The sequence below is a fragment of the Musca autumnalis genome, unplaced genomic scaffold (genome assembly GCF_047663935.1).
Source record: "Musca autumnalis isolate F117 unplaced genomic scaffold, ASM4766393v1 scaffold_2, whole genome shotgun sequence".
Classification (NCBI taxonomy): Eukaryota; Metazoa; Arthropoda; class Insecta; order Diptera; family Muscidae; genus Musca; species Musca autumnalis.
Window position 1 is genome coordinate 210684790 of NW_027411755.1, and position 26190 is coordinate 210710979.

Consider the following 26190-nt stretch of genomic DNA (forward strand, 5'->3'; position numbering starts at 1 on the left):
TTAACGCCATCTATACTTCAACTTTAACGATTATCGGTGAAAGATAAATTGCTGAGCATACTTATAGGCGGAGTGAAGAAGTAAATAAGTCATGCGGACTGTGAAGAATTCATTTTTAACAATTGATTTATAATTAATTTTTAACAATTGATAAATTGTCTGGAATAATTAAATAAATATATATTGTTAGAAGAAGAACTTTCCCCTTGTCTGTAAATATATAATACGATTAGCATAACTCTAGGGAGATAACTAAATACTAGTTAATATCGGATTATACAAGCAGATGAAATCTAAATGAAATTATGGTGGGACTTAAAAACAACTGCAACATTTCAGTATTTTGAAAATTGTTATTAAAAATAAAATTCCTGGAATTTCTGTTTGCGAATTCAACCTATCGACATCCCTGCTTGCCCACAGGATGAAGTAACAAACAACTTTTCTTGGATACTCAGTATTTTTCCGCTTTTTTGTTGTTTTCGTTTGTGTGTGATGAAGCATAGAGGTGCTTAACTTTCCAACGGAAGTCTTAATTGAAGATTTTTATGCACACATGGAGTGTTGTTGCTACATGGTGTGGAGTAGGCAATATTTTTTTTAGTTCGCTAAGATCTACATTATGATTGCAAAGATCATCAACAGCAAATGGCTCTAAGGGAGAAAGAAAAATCGAGAGAGATGTGGAGGTATAGATCATAATATTATTTCTGCGGTAATTCAAATACATATTCATTATTTAAAGATAACAGCCATAAAGAAAATAACAACAGCAACATGAAATATATCTGAAAATCTTTTCCTCCACGGCACTAGGGGGGTACCTTCTCTCATTCATTCAGTCTGTATGTCTGTCTTTAGCTTTTCATTCATTCATTTATTCTGTGAAGTTTAATGCGACATGAAGAACATTGTATAATGTACTTTGTACAGACTACAACATGTTATACATACATGTATGTATGTACATTGTACATACATCTGTATGTAGGTATGGACAGTCGTTCTTTTTTCAATTTTCCATATGACGACGACGACACCAAGAATATTTCCTTATGTTTTGTTGGATGATTTTTATGGGTGTTGTTTGGGATTTAAGAAGAAAAAAAGAACAACAACAAACAACAAAAATATTCAGGGAGGAGATACATATTATTTTCTTAATGTTATTTCACTTTGTATGTGATTTTTGTCGTCGTTTTTTTTTTTTTTTTGCACAACCAGATTTATGCTTTATGTACAAGTTTGTCATATTTTTACTTAATAAAAACGTCACTTTAGTCCCGCGTGGTAAGTGCTGGTTTATTTGTTGGCTGTGTGGGATGTTTGCAGTGAGTGAACGTAATGCGATGCTGTTACGTTGACTTGACTTGTCTTAAACATTTGGGTGTCTAGATGTCTGTCAGTTGATGGTGTTTCATAGAAAATTTTACGTTCGTTTGTGGGGAGATGTGCTCGGATGCTAAAGAGTGGATAGAGAGAAGAGGATATTGAAAGAATTTCAAAACTGTGGTTCGGTAACCATGATTTGTGAAAATTGTTTTCAAAGTTTTGTGGCATAACAAAAAAAAAAGGTTTTTATCCACGCACTGTGGATAGCATAAAAATGTTTTTTACGTTTGTGGATAGCATAAAAATGCTATCCAGTTATTTTAGATAACTTAAAAATTGTATCCGTTTATTGTGGATAATTTAAAAATATTATCCACGATATTAGAATAAGATAAAAATGTTATCCAAGCCTTTTGGACATTATATAAATGTTATCCAATTCATTTGGATCCGTTCAGCGGTTCTATAGCAATAGAATCAGCTGTTCTATAGGAATAGAATCAGCTGATGCTTCAGCTGTTCTATAGGAATAGAGTCAGCTGATCCATCAACTGTTCTGTTGGAATAGAATCAGCTGTTCTATAGGAATAGAATCAGCTGATCCATCAACTGTTCTATAGGAATAGAATCAGCTGTTCTATAGGAATAGAATCAGCTGATCCATCAGCTGTTCTATAGGAATAAAATCAGGTAGGCCATTAGCTGTTCTATATGAATCGAAGCAGCTGATCCATCAGCTGTTATCCAAGCCATTTGGATAACAAAAAAATTTTATCCAGGCCATATGGATAACATAAAAATGTTACCCAAGTCATTTATATACAAAAAAATGTTATCCAAGCCATTTGGGTAACATAAAAAGTTATCCAAGCCATATGGATAACATAAAAATGTTATCCAAGCAATTTGGATAACAAAAAAATGTTATCCAAGTCATTTTGATAACAAAAAAATGTTATCCAAGTCATTTCGATAACATAAAAATGTTATCCAAATAAAATGTTGATAAATAAAAAATGTTATCCAAGCCATTTGGATAACATAAAAATGTTACCCAAGTCATAAAAATGTTATCCAAATAAAATGTTGATAAATAAAAAATGTTACCCAAGTCATTTGGATAACAAAAAAATTGTATTCAAGCCATTTGGATAACATAAAAATGTTATCCAAGCAATTTGGATAACATAAGAATGTTACATAACCCATTTGGATAACATAAAAATGTTACCCAAGCCATTTGGATAACATAAAAAAGTTTAACCAACCATTTGGATAACATAAAAAAGTTTACCCAGCCGTTTGGATAACATAAAAATGTTATCCAAGTCATTTTGATAATATAAAAATGTTACCCAAGTCATTTGGATAACATAAAAATGTTATTCAAGCCATTTGGATAACATAAAAACTTTATCCAAGCCATTTGGATAACATAAAAAGGTTATCCAAATCATTTGGATAACATAAAAAGGTTATCCAAATCATTTGGATAACTGAAAATTTGTATCCGCATGGTGTGGATAATATAAATATCTTATCCACCTGTTGTGGACAACTTCGTTTCGATAATTTAAAAATGTTATCAAACCCGTTTGGATAACATAAAAATGTTTTCCAAGTCATTAGGAAAACATAAAAATTATATTTAAACCATTTAAACCATAATATAGAAATGCTATTCAAGTTATTTGGATAACATAAAAAGTTTAACCAGCCATTTGGATAACATAAAAATGTTACCCAAGTCATTTGGATAACATACAAATGTTACCCAAGTCATTTGGATAACAAATAATTGTATCCAAGCCATTTGTATAACATAAAAATATTATCCATGCCATTTGTATAACTTAAAAATGTTATCCAAGTCATTTAGAAAACATACAAATTTTATCCTAGCCATTTGGATAAAATGAAAATGTTATCCAAGCCATTTGGATAACATAAAAATAGTATCGAAGTGATTTGGATAACATAAAAATGTTATTCAAGCCATTTGGATAACATACACATTTATCCAAGTCAATTGGATAACATAAAAATGTTATTCAAGCCATTTGGATAACATAAAAATGTTATCCAAGTCAATTGGATAACATAAAAATGTTATTCAAGCCATTTGGATAACATAAAAATGTTATCCAAGCCATTTGGATAACATAAAAATGTTACCCAAGTCATTTGGATAACATAAAAATGTTACCAAGTCATTTGGATAACACAGTGTTCGGAAACAAACAGTACCTTATCATAAGGTACCGTACATGTACACAAACACTAAAAAAAATTATAAAGTTTATGTACGCATACACAAACATTAAAAATCCATTTTAGTGTTTATGTAAGTGTACCCAACGAGATTCGAAAAGTTCGTCAAACACACATGTTTGGTACGCAACCTCCATCGTAATGTAACAACCACGTACCCAACCGAAAAGGTTGCGTACATCAGCGCGTACATTAAAAAACCACGTAGAGTACATCATAATGTACCTTTAGAAAGAAAGTGTTGCTAGGGTACACTTACATTTGTTTGGTTAATAAGGTATTAAAAATATTAAGTTTAATTTTTGTGGAATATATACAAATGAAATACAAGTAAATATAAATGAATATGTATCTTCGACTAATTAGGACTATAAATATCATTATTTAAATGTCATACATATGCAAGAAGTTAGTAATGCCTAAACAAAACGCTTTCATCGAATATCTAAAATCTAGACAATTTACAAAAGGGTTGCTATAGGGCTGTAGGTTATGGAGGTGTTTTTTATTATTAAAAATCGTATCATTTGTATTGTGAAAACAGGTGGTTCATTTTCAATATTTTAGCAAAGTCAAGAAAGCATCGAAGAACAGTTTCAAGTAAGTTGTTTTCAGTATCAACATCATCTTACAAAAAGAAATGCTACATCACCACAATAAGAATTACTTTTTGCTTTTTTCTGTTTTTCCAAATTATGAATTGCCGTTGAGGTACCCAAGGACTGGTATCTAGCTGTGAAGGCAACATCCGGTCTTTGGGTCTGCTATATTTTTATAGTTTGTTTAAAGGTAGAATTATCTGAGTTTTTGGTTTTGATAAGTTAGAAAGTCAGAACTAGGTGGAAATATTATTCCTAGCACACCAACACCATAAGGTTCCTGTCCTTTTTTAACATCATAAAAATTATGAGTTAAAAAATTGTAAACCACAATATTGGTTTTTACCTTTCTTGTGTATTGTAATAAAATATAACCATTCAGGTACCACATGAATGATCTAGCTTTTGAGTTTGTTACACTCGTAGTCTTATTGTATAATTTACGGAAAATTTCGCGAAAACCCTTTGGAATAGTTGCAGGTAGCGTAATTTTTTAACAAAATTCATTTTTTGCAAGCTATATATGCAAAGAACCCCCGCAAATGCTATTTAGTTCATTTTTAAACGTTGAGTGAAACTAATAATAAAAATGCCAAGACCAAAAAATATTGTTCTTCGTGATAGGTTCAGTACAAACGAATCAAATCAAACAGTGTGCAATTTACAAAATTGTGTCAACAATGTTTTAAATTGGCATTCCGCAAATTTAGAGCGACATTTGAAAATTGTGCATCCCGATTTGTATGCGAACTATATTGATCAAAAGCGGGAAAACGTAAAAGAAAAAAGTGACATCAAAGTATTATTAAAAAAAAGTGTGAATCCAAAAAACATTGAAACAGCATTGGTGCAACTGTTTACAAAAAAATGGACGTCCTTTACATATGGACGAAGATAAAGCCTTCAAAGTTCTTATAGAACCTGTTTTAAGTGTACTCGGGATAACGGTTAATGAACATAACGTAATGGAACGAATTATCGCTTTCTCAAAAAATATTAAAACGGAAATCTCAAACGATCTTAAAGGGATATTATTTTCCCTTAAGATGGATGTCGCAACAAGGCTGGACTTAAGTATGCTGGGTATTAATGTTCAGTACATTAAACATGGTAAAATCGTTGTTAAGACGTTGGCTATAAAGGAGCTTAGATCAAGTCACACTTCTGAATATTTAAAAACAGTTATACTGGATGTTCTAAAGGAATATGATGTTGATATACGTAATATTTTAACTATTACAACCGACAACGGATCAAATATGCTCAAAACTGTACGAATCCTGAACTGTGAAATGCAACTGTCGATAAATAACGATGCCGTGGATTTCGAAGAAGATGAAGATGATATCGATTGCCGAATAGCTATTGACACAATTGAATCAATTGATTTTAACATCTCATCGAACACAATTACTAGCATTCGTTGTGGTGCTCACACTCTCCAACTGTGTGTAAACGATGTTCTGAAACAGTCGGCAGTAAAAGACAATGTCGATAAGATACGATTCGTGGTAAAAAAACTTAGTAGTAAAAGTGAACTCTACAAAAAACCTATCATTGATTGTGCAACACGTTGGTATTCAACATATAAAATGATTGAAAGATGCCTGGAAATGAAGGAAATTATAAATACACTAAGCAAGGATTATCCTGATTTATTTCTTGAATCTGAAGAATGGTCTTTCGCAACTGAATTCTTGGGACTATTTAAACCTATTTACAATGCTACCATTAAGTTACAAAGCGAACAGTTGTGCTATAGTGAACTATACATTATTGTTATGGATATAACATTTCAAATTGACGTTTTACCGGATAGCAACATGAAAACCCTTCTCAAGGAGTCCTTGAAGATAAGAAAGGATAAACTTTTAGAAAATGAACTGTTTAACGCAGCTGTGTTCTTGGATCCACGAATCAAAGTATGCTTAACCTGCGAACAAAAACAAAGGGCGAAGAACTACATACTATCGTTATATAAACGCATGAACTCAACAGAAGGTAAGTTTGCTTAAGTAAACCAGAACAATGCCTATTTATTTATATCATTCATCTTTTATGTTTCAGAACACAATACAAGTCACCCAATATTAGAGGAAGCTCCATCACCGAGTAGACCAGATGCAGCCAAATCTTTTTCCGATTATCTGCAAATTATAGATCCTACCACAGAAATTCCGAGTTCATCTAATTTACACAATTTAGAAGCTGATTTTGCCAATTATGAGCGGCAATCAAGATTGCCACTAAATGAAAATATAATAGCGTTTTGGAACTCTCAGAAAACCATCATCAGTGAGATTGCTAATATTGTACAGGCAATACCGTCAACCCAAGTAAGCGTGGAACGCTTATTTTCTGCTATGAAGTACATATTATCTGATCAGCGCAACCGCATGTCAGCAACAAATCTTGAACATATATTAATGGTAAAAGTTAATGGGGATTTCAATTATGAAAGTTGAGCTTTCTCCTGTTAAATGTTTTTCATATTTACTGGTTAAATATAAATATAGTTACTTTTGTATTTTATTTATAGGATATTCACTCTTATTTTTATGGTTGCATTTTTCCTCATGCCATTCATATTTTATATTTCTTTATAAACATCACTCAGGCGTACGCAACCTCTTTATAAACATCACCCAGGTGTACACAACCTCTATTTATTTTTTAGGGTACATAATGATGTACGCTACGTGGTTTTTTAATGTACACGCAACATTTATAACGTACGTACCCAACCATTTCGGTTGGGTACGTGGTTGTTACTTTACAATGGTGGTTGCGTACCAAACATGTACGCTACGATTTTCGTTGGGTACATGTACACAAACTCTAAAATTTTTTTTAAAGTTTGTGTACATGTACGGTACCTTATCGTAGTGTAACTTTTCATGCTAGGTACGCTACAAAACGTTATTGTACGGTACCTTAGTGTAAGTTTTCGAACGCTGGGATAACATAAAAATGTTACCCAAGTCATTTGGATAACATAAAAATGTTATTCAAGCCATTTGGATAACATAAAAAGTTTAACTAGCCATTTGGATAACATAAAAATGTTATCCAAGTCATTTGGATAACAAAAAATGTTATCCAAGCCATTTGAATAACATAAAAAGGTTTAACCATCCATTTGGATAACATAAAAATGTTATCCAAGCCATTTGGATAACATAAAAAGTTTAACCAGCCATTTGGATAAAATAAAAATGTTATCCAAGCCATTTGGATAACATACAAATGTTATCCAAGCCATTTGGGTAACATAAACAGGTTTAACCAGCCATTTGGACAACATAAAAATGTTATCCAAGCCATTTGGATAACATAAAAATGTTATCCAAGCCATTTGGATAACATAAAAATGTTATCCAAGCCATTTGGATAACATAAAAATGTTACCCAAGTCATTTGGATAACATAAAAATGTTACCAAGTCATTTGGATAACATAAAAATGTTACCCAAGTCATTTGGATAACATAAAAATGTTATTCAAGCCATTTGGATAACATAAAAAGTTTAACTAGCCATTTGGATAACATACAAATGTTATCCAAGTCATTTGGATAACAAAACAATGTTATCCATGCTAACTAACCCATTTGGATAACATAAAAATGTTATCCAAGCCATTTGGATAACATAAAAATTTTAACCAGCCATTTGGATAACATAAAAAGTTATCCAAGTCATTTGGATAACAAAAAAATGTTATCCAAGCCATTTGGATAACATAAAAAGGTTTAACCATCCATTTGTATAACATAAAAATGTTATCCAAGCCATTTGGATAACATAAAAATGTTATGCAAGCCATTTGGATAACATACAAAGTTTAACCAGCCATTTGGATGAAATAAAAATGTTATCCAAGCCATTTGGATAAAATAAAAATGTTATCCAAGCCATTTGGATAACACAAAAATGTTATCCAAGCCATTTGGATAACAAAAAAATGTTATCCAAGCCATTTGGATAACATAAAAATGTTATCCAAGTCATTTGGATAACATAAAAATGTTATCCAAGTCATTTGGATAACATAAAAATGTTATCCAAGTCATTTGGATAACATAAAAAAGTTTAACCACTATTTGGATAACATAAAAATGTTATCCAAGTCATTTGGATAACAAAATTGTTATCCAATGTGGATGACTGAAAAATTTTATTGTTGTTGTGGGTAACACACAAGTTTTATCCACTTGTTATGGTTAACATAAAATTTTTATGAACTTCGTTTCGAAAATATAACAATGTTATCCAAGCCATTTGGATAACATAAAAATGTTTTCCAAGTCATTTGAATAACAGAAACATTTTTATTTAAATTAACATAAAACTGTTTTCTTCCTTTGGATTACATAAAAAGGTTATCCAAATCATTTGGATAACTGAAAAATTTTATCCACATGGTGTGGATAACATAAATATTTTATCCACCTGTTGTGAACAACTTCGTTTCGATAATTTTAAAATGTTATCAAACCCGTTTGGATAACATAAACATGTCGTTTGGATAACATAAAAATGTTATCCAAGTCATTTAGATAACAAAAAAATTTATCCAAGCCATTTGGATAACAGACAAATGTTATCCCCCTCTTGTGGATAACATTAAAGTTTTAGCCACGTGTTGTGGATAACATGAAAATGTTATTCACGTAATGTAGATAACATCAAATTATTATCCGCATATTTTGAATATCATAAAATTGTTATCCACTTATTGTTGATAACATAAATATGTTATCCACATATTCTGGACAACACAAACATGTTATCCACATTATTTTGATGACATAAAAATGTTTTCCACGACATTGGGATGGCATAAAAATATTATTGTACATATTCACCATTGGCAAACCACTGTGGCCCATTAAATTTAATGCCAGGAGACAGTTTGTCATTTTTATGGAACTTTTCTCCTTATTATTCTCAAAAAAAAAAAAAAAAAAAAAACTAAGTGCTGTCATTTTTAGTTCATTCTGCTACAATTGGACTTGGTCTTTGTCGTTGTTTATGTGACACCATTAAAATTCCTCTGTAAAATAATTTATATTTTTAAAATTTTACACTTCCGCTATGGAGAGTAACTCAAAATCATAAAGGAATTTCAAGAAAATAAGAGTGGGATAAGCCCAAACACTTGATGTGTACATTACACCTTAAAGAAATTTCGTCAAAAGTATTTCCGAAAAAGTAAATTTTGTTATTTCGAATAATGCCCCCCCCCCCCTCTTATAAGTTTCATAAAAACTCATTTCTCTTAAACGTTGTTTATTTTACACACTTCAAAGTTCTTTTATTTCAAATTCTGTTCAAAATTTGTCTATGATTCATTTGTTTTGCTAATTTCTGTTGGATATCTAATTATTCGAAATCACGTTTCGTAAACGATAAAAATATCCTATGGACTAATTTAATTATTATATTTTTGTTTTGGTTTGAAATATTTATTTTTGAAAATGAAAATATATTTTTGATTTTTTTTTTGTGTATTTGGAACAATAATAGTGCCCCTACGATTTTGTGTTTCTCATTTAAACAAACGAATACAATTTAAAAAAATATAAACAATATATTAATTAGCATCCCCTTAAGTAGGGTGGTATGGAAATTAGTAGAACAAAAAATATGTCTACGCTAGAAACGGCATTAAAAAATTATGATCTATTTTAACACAGCAATAAAATAGATTGTAATTTATAAGGGACTAAAGTAAAGATTTTAAAATTTGTCTAGAGGATCATTCTTGCTTCGAAAATAAGAAATATGACCGTGTTATTTGTTAAACCTTCTTTGAAGAGTCTGCAAAATGTCTTCAGACCACTATTATGCTGTAACGCCATCTATACTTCCAATTTAACAGTGATGTGGGTAGATGCAATATAATATTCTGAGCATACTTTTAGGTGGAATATTTTAATTCGATCCACCACCTTATTGAGGTGGCAAATCCGATTTGATATTCTTATGTATGAATAAATTATTACTTCTTGAATTTTCCTATATTTTGTTTAAATTTAAATTTAACCACACACGCCTACTTATAATACGTCAACTAATTATGTACATATGTGTGTATTTAATATTTATTTTTTGTTTTTATTAAAAATCTGCAAAGAAAGAAGCCCAGCAGCAGCAGCAGTAGTGAAGCATCATTCAGTCAGTCACTCACTCATTCACCCACAGTTTGTTTGTTGAACTGAGTCAGCAAAACAAATACACCCAATGACTTCATGACTATGACGTTTTTCTACGGTTTTTGTTTTTTTACAAATAAAATAAATAATAATACGTGCTTATAAAAATAGCACAACAATTTACATGTGGGTGCTCTGTTGTGGAACTTCTACTTTGTTTTGTTTTAAATGCTGTGTTATTTATTATCAATGGCGAAGGGATACGTGTTTTTGTATAAACTATTCCAAAAAAAGTATGATTATGAATGGAGGCTAGCGGTATTTTTGTATAAATAAATTTCGAATAACCATTACAGGGGGCCAATCCAGTAAGACAAAAGTGACAGAAAGGATCTTTACCATATAATTAGGGGAAGGTAGTTCGATAGATCTCTCAAGGTCTTCTGATCTAGAATATCTTAAAAAGTCTTCTATCTACAGATCAAAAACCTTTTTTTTCTATATTTTTATAAAAAAACCTCAAGAGATCGTTCTAAGAAGAAAAAATAGAAACGGAAAATTGTTATTTCAGGCAGTATAGAATCACTTTGCTCTGGGGGAAACGTAGGATCCATTAGTATACCTCATTTTCCACTGAAAGTATAAATCACTATTACTGCAGCACCATCTAAAAACTATGAAACATTTGACATTTTGGCTATGGCCATTTTTATTGATATAATATCTACAATTTAACAGCATGACTTACTGATAATAAACACATAAATAAACAAACGGCTATACGCTATCTACTTTTACATCTTTTACAACTGCAGATTTACAAAGTCTTACAAGGATACAAACTAAAATATCAAATTATTAAAGGCCCAAAAAATCAATATAAAAAGGGCGTATTCTGTTTACAATCAAAACTAAAGACTAAATATTAAAACTAAGGGACTTAAACTAGAAATATAATTTTTACTGTGTAGTGATATATACAGAGTTTTCAATATTCATTGTGTTATACCTTCTGTGGTAAAATAACAGGTTATCATCATCATATAATAGCCCTTGATCTAGCAATTTCAAAAGAGACCCAGGTGGGAAATGTTTTTTGGTACGTAGAGCCTCTGCTTCATACGGACAATATAAGAAATCCTCAACCAGGTCCTTCTCAAGGTTTTGTGCTCTGTCCACAAAACTCAAAGCTCCTCTCATAAGTCTTTCCATTTGACAGGATGAGATAAAGAACCAGACTGGAAAAGCATAGGAGACAATGGGTCTGATCACCTGTTTGTATATCAAGAGTTTTATTGCATTAGAAAGTCCACCATTATGTCGAAGTACACCTTGATAGGCAAAATAAACACGTTTGGCTCTTTCAAGGATAAAATCTACGTGCCTTATAAACTCAAATTTCTCCCAGAAAACTACCCCTACGTACTTGATTTTATCTTTGAGTTGGATAACCTCACCACCAACTATTAGAATCGGGTAGAAAGTCCTAAAATTCGGAAAAATGACCTTCGGTTTGCCTCTGAACACGATGGCTGAACATTTGTCCACGTTCAGCTTGAGGCCCCACCTAGAAAAATATCTATGTAATTCCTCAAGCCAAACATTGAGGCGAGAAGCCACAATCTTTGCTCTTGGGCCAGACATCGCCAGTATCACATCGTCAGCTTACATGAGTAGCAGCCCTCTTTGGGGAGGTTCAGGTATGTCACTCACGAAAATATTGTAAAGTATGGGACCCAGAAGAGAGCCCTGGGGAACTCCGGCTCGAACAGGCCTTTCAGTGGAGATACAGTCTCTTACATTAACTTTAAAACTTCTGCCCTTAAGAAAGCTTGCCACTAATCTGCAAGTCTGGGCATCAAAACCAAATTGCTTCAGCTTAGATAAGATCCCGTCATGCCACACTGAGTCGAAGGCCATGGCGAAGTCAAGCCCAACAGCTATAGTCCCAAATCTCCGATTAAATCCCTTGATCACAAAAGAAGAAAATACCGTAAGGGCATAAGACGTCGAGTGACCCGGTCTGAAACCAAACTGGCAGTCCTTTAGGATTCGTTTGTCTTCCAAAATTTTTTTAAGGCGTTTAAGTATGAAAGTCTCGTAGAGCTTCCCAAAAGCTGAAAGCGTGGAAATGGCACGATAGCTACCACAATCACTAGATGGTGAGCCTTTCTTCAGAATGGGTACGACCATAGCTTTCTTTCAGGCTTTTGGGAAGTACCCTAGGTTCAGTGAATGGTTGAATAAAATAGCAAGGAAACCAAATAATGCCGTCTTTTTCAATGCTATGTCTGGTATCCTGTCTAAACCATTAGACTTTTTGGCGCGTCTGCTTGCAAGAACTTCGCTTACACAGTTGGGTAGAACAAATCCGGCTTGATTCCATCTATCGATATTAATTGCCGAACCATCAGCCGTGAAGGAGCTTGAGAACGTTTCCAAGGGAGACCGATCATCCTTCTCTCCACAGCCCTGGAAACAAAACCGTGGAAAGAATGGTCAATCGCTCCATCAGCCGACACAAAGGCTTTCTGCTTTTTATCAGCTAGAGCTTCAGCTTTAGCAGTATCTTCAACGATATGTATACGTTCTGAGTCTATTAACTCACCAACTAGGTCCCTGGAGGAAACTCCTGCTGCAGCCTTGGCCTTAGCGAAGGTTCTGTTATCTACTCTTATACCCTCCAAGAAGTTTTGGAAACATTCATGTTCAAAAATGCGAATCGAATCAGTTATAATGTGATCGAGATTCCTTACATCCGCCTCATTGGTTCTGCGCATAGCGCGGCAGATTCGCCTCCGTTCTCGAATAAATCCGATAACCCTAGAGGGAAGCTCACCTAGGGTCATGTTTTTAATTCTTTGCTTTGGAACTGAGGAGTCGATAGCATTTCTAAATACTGATTCTACATTAATAACAGTTGAGTCTATCTCTTCAAGAGAAACATTTCTGTCCACTGGCAGACAAATTTCTGAGAGTCCCTGCTTTATTTTGCCATGAAATCGAACTAAATTGATTTTATCGAAATTACGGAAGGTATTTGTTTCCCTCTCTCTAAAGCAACCCATGTCTGATTCGAAGTCCAGAGCTACAACCGCGTTGCTTTGGCCAATCTGTTAGATATGTTGCTAGTGCTCTATCTCTGGTGTTTGTGTGCGATCCACCCCATGATGGGTGTTTGGCATTTATATAAGAACTTCACCGCTTAAACTTACATTAAATAAGGATTGAAGATCTGACACCCGGAAAACATTAGCAGGACGACAATATAAGGCTGCAAGGAAACCAGGGGACCCATCTTCCCTTAAAATGTTGACAACACAGGATTCCACCGAACCAGTGGTGATGGAGATGCGATCGCAGTGATATTTATCTTTAATAAGCACCGCAGTCCCACCTCCACCCTCCCTGTATTGAAAGTGGCATTTGAAACCATCTAAACTAAATCTATTCGACGGCTGAAACTTATGTTCAGCCACGAGAACCACGTCAGGTTGTTAAAGACTATAAAAGATATTTATTATATATGCGGTTTGCTAAGAATACGTAGTTCCAGCCCAAGATTATGCAACTCAATGTGTTTGTTTTAGACAACAACCAGTTCCTGTAATATAAATGTTCAAATTGAAGTGTAGATGGCGATTATTGTAAAATTAAAATAAGTTATTCAATATGGTAATTTTATGGCAATTGTATTCTTTTAGGACGCATTAAGACAGATTCCCACTCATGAAAATATTCAAAATATGTACTAACTAATTTAAAAATGTACATAATTCCACTGCTGATCCAATACTTAGGACATCCTATTTGTTTTCAAAAACTGAGTACTGAGCCAATATTCATGTTGCTGAGAGCTGGCAATATTATATTATTGATTTTCAAATAATTATTCAGATAGTATTTTTATTGCCCAAAAGTATGCAATTCAATGAACCACTTTCAGAGATAACTTCATAGATGGTAGATGGCGTGTTGAAGTATTTTATAGACAAAAGAGCGGTTCGGATCTTTAAAAAGAGAAGATCTTTTGAAATTCACGGTGCGCCTGAACCAACTTTAAATGGAAGGTGCTTACACCTGAGAAGCTTTTGCGGATTCTGAAACTACAATGTTCAAATAATAATAATAAAGGTCGTTTACACTACAACAAAAAATTAAATTTATTAAATAATAATCGTTAATGACGACGAATAATGCTTGTATGGTTGGTGCGGTTTTCACATAATTTCCACGTATCTTATTTCAATCTGTTGCTGCTGCCACCGCTTGTGGGCTAGATCTACTTAGCTAGTCAAGAGACTCCCGCCGTCCGTCAATATTTGAAATATATTGTCGCCAAGGCTTGACAGAAAATGTCTATTTTCTAAAACGTATTCTATATTTATTTCGTTATTTAATAATAAATGTGTGCCCATCAAATGCAATGTGTGTCGTCCAGTATTTAACACATTTCGCTGACAATCAACTAATACGAAAATGAATGCACCAGGCACCAAGTACTAGCGATCATTGGCTTCGAAACAAAAAAATAACACATAATTGCACATCGTGTAAAGAGGCAGGGATTGCTTGCTGTTGATGATTATGGTGGTGATATGAGGGGAATTTTCCAAGCCACCCCATCATTTGACATTAGGGAATTACACTGAAGCGAGTAAGACATCAATAACAATTTGTAAAAAAAACTATATAAAATTATAGTTTAATTGTACATTTTAAAACAGTACACACACCCATAACTGGGAATAAAGGTTCTGCCATTTTTTTTTCTTATCTTCAATCAAGCATTTCATTATAATCACAAAAAAAAAAAACAATGAATAATAAAACTAAAAACATTCAAGCCAAAAGCAATGATGTCGTCGTCCGCAAAAATTGCAAGGTACAAATTAAATTCCATACGATTTTTTGTTTTCAGTTTTTTTTTTCTATTGGTAGATTATAATCACCACCACCACCCGTCTCTTCCTGCCACTGTCATTATAATTCTCTATAAATTTTCACTTATCTCTGTCACAGTGCAAAAAAAATTGTCATTTGACATATTTGTCATTTGTCTAGTTACATATCGAAATGCGCGCGCTCTCCCTTCGCCACGACAAATAGCTAATTACGTTTAATTAATTTTTATTGTTTTTTTCCGCAAAATAATTGAAAAGATTGATGCTGCTTGGTGACCTTTTCTAAGAAGAAGAAAAAAATAACAACGCAAAATTGTTAAAAAATACAACGGCAGGACGGAATCACTTTGCTCTGGTTGGAAATTAAAAGTCTATTCGATTACCTATTTTTTATTTCTACAAAAACATAAATAAAACTTAACTGCTCTCACTACTATTCCAAAAGTCAGTTTGGTGGGCTAATAATTGGTAGTCCGGTTTTTATAAAATTTAAATATTCCAGGCCTTTTTAACAACCCCAAAGTATGCAACTCAATATATTTTTCTTAGACAACTACCGGTTCTCGCAATGCATTTGTTAATATTGAAGTACAGATGGTGTTTACTGTAACAATAAAATTAGATGTCGAAATGGTAGGATTAGGTCAATTGTATTCCTTTAGGACGCATTTAGACACATTTAAAATACTAACTTCAGTCGTTAGTAGACGTAGGTGCATGGGTAACCTTAACGGCTAATTTGAAAGCAAAATATTTCTACTAAAATCGACATAACCACTACTTCGGTACTTAGCACCTTCTAGTTAATTTGAAGAACACAACCCTTTGCCAACTCAACAGGGTACCAAGCCGATATTTAAGTTTCTGAGAACTGGTCAGACAATTTAAATGTTTAATTATTATTTCAGTTGGTTTTTGTCACCCAAAAGTATGCAACACAATATACCTTTCACAGACAACTACGAATTCGCATAATACAAATGAAATATAGATGACGTATTGATGTATTTTATAAATAGAAGATCTTTTCAGGTATTTAGAAACATAAGATCTTTTGAGATTCTCTACTGACAGGAAAAAATTAATTAATAAAATTTTGCTTTGATACAACTTTCCTAAACATAATGCTTTGATACTACTTTCCTAAAAGTATGCAAAACAATATACGTTTCAAAGACAACTACAAATTCGCCCAATACAAATGAAATATAGATGGCGTATTGATGTATTTTATAGACAGAAGACCTGTTCAGGTATTTAGAAACTTAAGATCTTTTGAGATTAGCTACTGACTGACTGAAAAAAATAAATTAATAAAATATTGCTTTGATACAACTTATTGATGTATTATCAGTCGTTGAAAATCAAGCTACCCAATTGAAAGTCATATTCTATAAGGAGAGAAGAGGTCTATAAATAGACGAGCCCTAGGGGTATTTAATGCAATATCAAGTGCCCGGCTTGATGTTTTACAATTATTTGAATATTCCGTCTCAAACTATGCTTATAACATTTTCTCTTTTAGACAACTCGAACAATATTAATAATATAAAAGAGAGATCTTGAAATCTTCCATACGCAGATGACCCTTAAGGCCTCATTGTATAAACATACATGTAGGAACGGGTTACGCAGCCCCTACATTGCGCGCCCCTACTCGCTTGCTAAATGTACTAAATGAACACAGCAGACGTACGACACACGACTTAATTAAAGACACACACTGAACACAGCACAACAGAAGAGACAAATTAGTGAACACAGCTCATTGAGGAAAGCGAACTTCACAAAAAGTCAAAGACTAGCAACAAACGATGAAAAGTCACATTCACTGCTGCAGTTGCTCTCCTCAGTGAAGTCGCCTAGAAGGAAATCACTTACGCTGTAGTTGTTCTCCTCAGCAAAGTCTTAGAAGTTAAATAATTAGAAGTTTTGTGAAGTTAAAATTAGAAGTATTCGAAGTAAAGTAAAACCTATGAAGTTTGTGAAATTTGTTTGTGTAAATAATTTATATGTAAAAACTTTTGCTTTGTTTCACGTAATATTAATCCATGAACCTTAAAATAATTAATAAATAAACTATGAACTATAGAATTAAACATTAAATAAAGTGCTTTATTCGAATCATTGGTAACCAAAAACCAATTCCACCATACATACATTGTTGTTATAAATTTAGAAGATCCCTTGAAGTCTTCTATAGATAGATGTAAAAAAAGAATACCTCTTGAAAACTACTATAGACAGAACACCTTTAAGGTATTATTTTTCAACTTCAACAACTTGTTACGGTCCCTAATAGATTGTCGTCCTCTTTAGGTATTCAAATATAAGCCCGGTTCTTCGGAAATTTATTGTTATTTAAATATTCCGCTCATTAATTGATCGTTTTCAGAAATCTCGAACACTAATAAAGATATAAAGACGGGTCAACAGTCTTAGGGTCTTTTTTTAGAAACATTTTTGCGTTTTTTTCCGGATAGCGTTTGTAATTTTGTTTTTTTTCAAAATAGTCTGGATTAATCCCATTGCTGTTGTTTTAATATTTTAAAACAACTAGTTTATTAGTGGAAAAGATTTGGCATTGTTCGGCAGGGAATACTATAGTTTCGATTCTCGCCACAGAATCTCATCAGTTCCCTTGTTTTTTGTTTGTGGATATTCTCCACCGAAGTTATTTTTCAATAACTTCTTCAACAAAAAACTTATACCCAAACATCAATCGTCAGCTCGAAGTATAAAGGTAACCAAAGAAAGAAGTTCAATGAGAAGTTTTTCCTTGGCAACTCAAACCTTTTTTATTTGAACATTTTGCCTTTTTTAGGCGAAGATAATTTTTATTATTAATTTTTAATTCATTTCTCGTTGGAAATCGATCTTAATGATCAATAATGCCTCTGAATAAGGAAAGCCGACGACTCGAACCCACCACTATGTGACATGACATGTATCGCCTTTGGTAAAGAATGCTCCTCAGACATATCGGATGTGGAACGGCTTCGCTATCATCTAACTTTTACTCTTTCAAATGCAATTTGTTTTTTACAATGCTCAATGTTTTTTTTTTTTTCAGTCATTGTATGGCTTTCATGACAAACACTTAGCGTAGTCTTTAAAAGTTATGTCATTGGCTCTGAACACTATCACGCCGTGACAACACTCTTTTCCTTGTGTTTTTCAAGGACGTGGGTTCAAACCCCAGCCTTGCTCAACTGATTTTATTTTAAAATGTTGCCTTTTTTAGGCTAAGAACGTTTTTAGTATTAATTTTTAATTAATTTCCCGTTGGAAATCGAACTTAATGATCAATAATACATCTGAAAAAGCAAAGCCGACGACTCGAACCCACACTCCCACCACTATGTGACATGCCATGGTATTGTTTTACAAAAAAATATACATAAACTTAAAGTCTTCAATATATAGAGGGAACTTTTAAAGTCTTCTATAGATATAAGGCCTTTTGAAGTAGACAGAAGATTGCTTGAGGTATTCTACAGGCAGTATGTCCACAAGACCACAAGATTTATTCTGTCTAAAGACATAAGAAGATCACCTCTTGAGGTCTGCTGTAGAGGTTTTTAGTAGACACTCAATAGCAAAAAAAAACTAAATCTAGTTTCAGTCCCCTCATAATTTTAGACAGAAAAACTCTTGAGATTATCTGCCTAACTATATACGACCTTAAGAGGTCTCAAGCCTCTTAAGATATCCTCTTAACGTTTTGTTTAAGCAGAATAAGTGTTCTATAGGTAGGCGACTTCTAAAGATCTTCTTTAGATGGATTAAGGTTCATTCTGTAGACAACCAGATGTCCTTTTGGGTTCTTCTAAAGACACTCCATGGCATAAGGCGACATCTAGATTTGCTTGTTAATTACTGATTTTTAGTATTATTTGAATATTCTGACCTAACATAAGACCAACATTTTACCTAAGGCAACTCCAGCAAAAGAATAATACCCTAGACAGACAGCAGCGTTAATTTGCATTAAGATGTGCATTTAATTTTATCCTGACAGCCGACAGTTTCTGCATTTACGAAACAGCTGATTGCTGTTTTGTTGTTGTATGCACTGTATTTTTTGTTTTCCTTGTGTCTCAGAGCATGAATATGCTCTCTCCCTCTGACTCTCTTCTACGGTATTGCCATATTGAAATGCCTAAATGCCCTTTAAATTCAGTTCGATTTTGTGCATTAAGAATGTGGAAGAATGCACGAATTAATTTGAATTAAGGCAGTTAATGCAAATTAACGCTGCCGTCTGTCTAGGGTATAAGTCCTCTTAAGGTCTTCTAAAGACCCTACATGGCAAAAGATTAGTTCTAGTTTCAATGTGATTGCTAATAACGGCTCTTTAGTATTATTTTAACATTCCGCCTAAATGCATACTACTACTAATTTTCATAATTTTTTACAACGCTTGCTCGAAAACGAAGTGGCCGATCTTCATATATGCGCGTTTTAAGAACCTAATAATAAACCAGATGTCCTTTTGAGGCCTTCTAAAGACACTCCATGGCATAAGGCGACATCTAGAGTTAATCTGCTTGTTAATTACTGATTTTTAGTATTATTTGAATATTCTGCCTTAATATAAACCCATAATTTTATCTAAGGCAACTCCAGCAAAAGAATAATACCCTAGACATACAGCAGCGTTAATTTGCATTAAGATGTGCATTTAATTTTAGCCTGACAGACGACAGTTTCTGCATTTACGAAACAGCTGATTGCTGTTTTGTTGTTGTTTGCACTGTATTTTTAGTTTTTCCTTGTGTCTCAGAGCATGATTATGCTCTCTCCCTCAGACTCTCTTCTACGGTATTGCCATATTGAAATACCTAAATGCCCTTTAAATTCAGTTCGATTTTGTGCATTAAGAATGTGGATAATGTACGAATTAATTTGAATTAAGGCAGTTCATGCAAATAACCGCTGCCGTCTACCTAGGGTATAAGTCCTCTTATGGTCTTCTATAGACCCTACATGGCAAAAGATTAGTTCCAGTTTCAATGTGATTGATAATAACGGCTGTTTAGTATTATTTTAACATTCCGCCTAAATGCATACATATCAAATGGCAGGCCACTCACCAAAAAAAAAAAAATAGAATTATATATTTAAAGCATAAATGGCGCTATACTTTGTCTGAAAATTTCACGCCGCTCCATTTTGGAATATATTTCCAAGAACACTACGAATTATTTCACATATCACCACAAATTGTAACTCTCTTGTTAAATTTCAATATTGCAGATTCAGTCTTATAGAAAAAACTCTGTATTAAAGTCAAATTTTATTTTATATTTTTTTTTCGATTTAAAAATGTCATTTAATTTTTTTCATTACATCAAGTTTTTATCTGCTTTCTGAAAACTGGTACTTCAATTTTTCTTAATATTTGAATATTCCAACTAATTGTATGTTCATCATATTACTCTGGTACAACTTTGCAAAAAAGTATTATTTATTTGAAGTATAGATGGCGATGTACTATAACATATAATTGCATTATAAAAACTCTGTTAAATTTCAATATTGTAGCGTCAGTCTAATGGAAAAAACTGTATTTAAATCAAATTTTATTTTATAATTTTTTCGATTTAAAAATGTCGTTTATAACAACCTCTGGTGTCTGATTGTTCAGGAAAACACAAGTGAGGATTGGTGTTGACTGCCGGATGGACAAGTTGTCTCATTGTGATCTTATCTGATAGTTACCATAACGTGTTAGAATGGAGATCACCCCTTGTGATCTTATCTGATGGTTATGTAACGCGTTAGAATGTAGATCACAAACTGAGCGATTTTATTGAATTTTGTTCTAGCTTAAGTACTAATCGTGAGAAGAAATAGTAGGGCGTAAATATATTAGTAATAGTTTACAGTTGCATAAAATGGTATATCGAAAGTAGTAATTAATGAGTTGTTTTACAAGAGTAGTAGAATAAATTATTTACATAGTTTCATTCTGTCAGTTAACTTTAAATCAATCACAATGGGAAATTGGAATATTTACAAACTCACAATGACAAAGGTACAAAACTATGAAAATTGTTACTATTGAAATGTAGAGGGCATTAAAGTGTATTTATTGAAATATGGATTGCTTCACGTTTAATTTGTTCATAACATCAAGTTTTAATCTGCTTTCTGAAAACTGGTACTTATATTTGAATATTCCACCTTTTTTAATGGTAAAAGAGCGAACTGAGAACATGAAACATTATTCAAAAAGTACGGTAACGAAAAAATGAAAAAAAAAACGTAAAAAAAACTGGAACAAACGTCAAAGTCGGCGTACCAGCCAATCAGAAGGTGGCAACCATGTTACTATTTTTTACACGCTCAAATTTGTCGTGTAGAAAGTTTTTAAAGACAGTGTCATTCAGCTCCATTTTTGTTTAAAGAGAAGTGAACATTTTACAATTTTTTTTTCGTACGGGAACGGGGTTTCGGGTAAAATGTGTAAAACTGGTAAAAATTTTAAAAACATTATAGTTCTCAGTCTAAAAAAAACACTGATCCTCTTTCATAATTAGTATTACAGCACCATCGCCTAGCTTTATATTCAAGTCAAATTTGTGTTGTATATTTTTTATTTCATTTCGGTGTAAAATAATTGTTTCATTACCCTACTTTTTTACGCCTCTTATGGCCAAAAACATAGTCAAGATTCACTCCGCTTTCATAAAACTGGTATTTCAATTTCCTAACATTTGAATTTTCCGCCTTAATATAGGCTCAACAAATTATCATTCAAGCAACTCAACCAGAATATAAGTATATATCGTCACATGAAATGCCCAAAGACGTAACCCTCAACGTAACTCTTTGAGGGTTACGTCTTTGGGCATTTCAGGTGACGATATTTAAAGTATATGTGGTGCTAGGTAATATATGGCGATTTTTGGCATTTATAGTTTGAAATTTTGCCTGTTAGATCGAAGATCATTTTAATGATTTGTTTTTATGATTTTTATTAATTTTCTCGTTTAGAGTTAAACTTGATGATCGGAATTTTTTTGCAAGTGGAAAAGGAAAGCCAAGTACTCAAACCCACACAGTCACCAACTTACGTTACCTGGTTTCGCTGTTGGTTAAGCAGCTCTTCAGACGTATCGACTGTCGAATGGCTTCCATGTCCTTGAACTTTTCGTTTTGCAAATGTGTTTTTTTGTAGTTTTATGTTTAAAATATAGATGGTGCATATGATGCATGATAATTTTTTGGATTGTTTTTTGCCTTTTGTGTTCTACACTTTTAAGACTATTTCCAAAAATCTTGCGGCAAATTGTAAACCTGTTCATAAATTTAAATTTTCTAGAATCAGTCTTAAAAAGAAAATTTGTCTCTTTCATAGTTTTCATGACTGAACCAACCACCTACCAACTACCTCTTTCTATTTATTCAAATGAAAATTTTGTTTAATTATTGTTTTTACCAAAAATAAATTTCAACAATTTTTAATGACATTTTAATAGTTGAAATTTCATTTTAATTTTTGTTTTCGACATGCGTGTTTTTTTTTCTTTAATTCCTTCTTGTTCAAATGCTATTTTTACGACTTTTAACCAAATGTGCGAAATTTTTATGACAATTTCCATTTTGGCCTAACAAACAACGGCAAAAACACTTGTCATTTGTTTATTTTTATAGGGATATAGATAGAGGTGTGTTAGAAGACACATTGGAGACATTAATATTTTTTAATACTTTTTTAAATATTATTATCGATGGGTATTTTCTGGCTAAATAACACCATTAAGCCACTCATGTGGTTTATTATGGCAATAAACATAAACGAAAACAATTTTATTAATAAATTATATATTTTATTTTTGGTTTTCAAGTAGAATGTTAAATGCAGCGGTTTTTTTGGTAAATGTCCCAAAGTTGTTAAATTTTTATGAGTTGGTGTGTTTTGTTTATTAAATGAAGAATATTTCACGGCAAATGTCAACAACTTATTTATAATTATTATTGATTTGTAATGAGTCATGGGGTGAAAAACTTTAAATATTTTGAATCATATTATCTATCAATATATCAATTGAATTTTATTACATATCTATCAATCACTTAATTTTTGTTTTTAAGCCAATCAAACTCAAATTATCAGCAAATTTCCACCTTATATTTATTTGGGTAAATATCTTGAGGTGTGCTTTTGGGAAATATTAAAACCACCAATCTAAAAAAAAACAGTAGCCATAGTTTCTCTCTCACTCTGCAATTTCCTTTAATTTTAAATAATTGCCTATTTGTTTCCACAACAAACCACATAACTTTGAGTGACTGGCTGGCTAGTTTTGTGGTAAAACTAATTTAGTAGATTTTATGTTTTAACAAACAATACATTTCCGGCCAAATGACTAACTGCATTTTTATGGCCTATAGGGGCAATTTGTTTGAATATGTTTACTACTGCTGCATACTATATCAAATAACTAAGTTAAGGAGCAAAATGTGTTAAGTCCATTTTCTCCTAAAAAGTTTACAATTCAGACATAATAAACAAAATATTGTATGGCGCCCAATGAGGGGCTGCTTGGATTAATTTTAATAAAGTTTAAAATTCAGATATGCACTGAAGACACACGAAATAAAAAACATTGTGTGGCGCCCAATTTTGGGCTGGTGTTTATAAGATCTCAATACCGATATACATTGAAAACACACTAATTTAAAAATATGGATGGCGCCCAATATGGGGCTGCTAAGATTGATCCTTTCTTCTTGTGTAAGGAGCTAAGACATGTTTTGCAATAAGTCTACAATCCAAATATGCAGCGAATAAAATGAAAATAAAAAGTATGGTGTGTGGCGCCCAATGTGGGGCTGCTGACAGACTGACTTTTTCTTGTTTCTAAATTGCTTGATTTAGTTATCGATTTATAAAAAATTTTCCTTCTACAAAACCTATAGAGAGGGAAAATAGATATTCTTTGGTTTGTCATTGGCGCCCAATGTGGGGCAATGGAAAAAAAGCTTGTTGTCTTGCATATTTCGAAATTACTTTCTTGTTTCGGAATTGATTGATTTAGCTGTCGATTTATAAAAATGTATAAAAGTAATGTATAAAAATGTAATAACAACCCAAATATTTGTATTTGAAATATTAAGCAAACTCTTTACTCTAACTTGGCTGAAGTTGTATTTCCATTTTCTTCCTAAATGAACTTAACACATTTTCCTCTTCTAGCCAAAACAAAAAAAGTCTAGAGAGCCGTATGAAAAATCCGCATTAAAATAGTAGCACGCGTGCGTACAATGTACAAATTAATACGAATTAAAGCACCAAACTTCAAATAAACTCTATTATTTAATGTGTTAACAATAACAGAAAACCAACAACAATATCAACACTAAAAACAACAACAACAGCGAATGCGGCTTATGCCATAGGCCCCACGATGATGATGGTCTTATATATCAAACAAATATTATACAGGTTGTTTGTTGGTCGTCGGTGCAAGCTATTCTTCGGCTTATGGTTTGTTTGGATTTTGTTGGCTTGTGGTGTTTTTTACACTTATTTCCTCTCTCTCCCTCTTTCTCTTCTAAACATTGAAAACCCATGAACTCGCTAACTTTATTTATGGCTAAATGGATGTTAGCAATGATATCAGATAGAAAAACAAACGATTACTAGGAATATGCCAGTCATGGCATGGGCAGCTATTAGAGAAAATTACTCCGGATAATAACACAAGTATACAATGTTGTGGAGATTGTTTTGTTCGTTTCCGTTGGAATCTGTAGATGATTTGAAAATGATAAGGAATCATTTAAATTTATAAAATCTAAAGACGATTTTCGATTATTTGGAAATTAAAGTTCTGCTTATGGCTGACAGCTGATCCATCAGCTGTTCTATTGACATAGATATAGCTGATCCATCAGCTGTTCTGTTAACATAGAAACGGCTGATCCATCGGCTTTTCTATTGACATAGAAACAGCTGAAGCAGCATCAGCTATTCTATTGACATAGAAACAGCTGATGCAGCATCAGCTATTCTATTGACATAGAAACAGCTGATGCAGCATCAGCTATTCTATTGACATAGAAACAGCTGATGCAGCATCAGCTATTCTATTGACATAGAAACAGCTGATGCAGCATCAGCTATTCTATTGACATAGATACAGCTGATCCATCAGTTGTTCTATTGACAAAGATACAGCTGATCCATCAGCTGTTCTATTGACATAGATACAGCTGATCCATCAGCTGTTCTATTGACATAGATACAGCTGATCCATCAGCTGTTCTATTGACATAGGTACAGCTGATCCATCAGCTGTTCTATTGACATAGATACAGCTGATCCATCAGCTGTTCTATTGACATAGATACAGCTGATCCATCAGCTGTTCTATTGACATAGATACAGCTGATCCATCAGCTGTTCTATTGACATAGATACAGCTGATCCATCAGCTGTTCTATTGACATAGATATAGCAGCATCAGCTATTCTATTGACATAGATATAGCAGCATCAGCTATTCTATTGGCATAGAAACAGCTGATGCTGCATCAGCTATTCTATTGGCATAGAAACAGCTGATGCTACATCAGCTATTCTATTGGCATAGAAACAGCTGATGCTGCATCAGCTATTCTATTGGCATAGAAACAGCTGATGCAGCATCAGCTATTCTATTGACGTAGAAACAGCTGATGCAGCAACAGCTATTCTATTGAAGTAGAAACAGCTGATGCAGCAACAGCTATTCTATTGACATAGGAACAGCTGATGCTGCATCAGCTATTCTATTGACATAGGAACAGCTGATGCTACATCAGCTATTCTATTGGCATAGATACAGCTGATGCAGCATCAGCTATTCTATTGACATAGAAACAGCTGATCCATCAGCTGTTCTATTGACATAGATATAGCAGCATCAGCTATT

At 32.9% G+C, this 26190-nt stretch overlaps 2 protein-coding genes across 9 annotated transcripts in view; both read left to right on the top strand.

Moving 5' to 3' along the window:
- Positions 1-26190, top strand: part of tkv (serine/threonine receptor kinase thickveins) — a 723071-nt gene that overhangs the window by 665718 nt on the left and 31163 nt on the right. The window lies entirely within an intron of this gene.
- On the top strand, positions 2046-6734 carry LOC141395209 (uncharacterized). The gene is made up of 2 exons (XM_073970745.1): positions 2046-6203; positions 6270-6734. Exons 1-2 carry the CDS (start codon positions 5087-5089, stop codon positions 6665-6667), a joined length of 1515 nt encoding a protein of 504 aa, XP_073826846.1. The 5' UTR covers positions 2046-5086; the 3' UTR covers positions 6668-6734.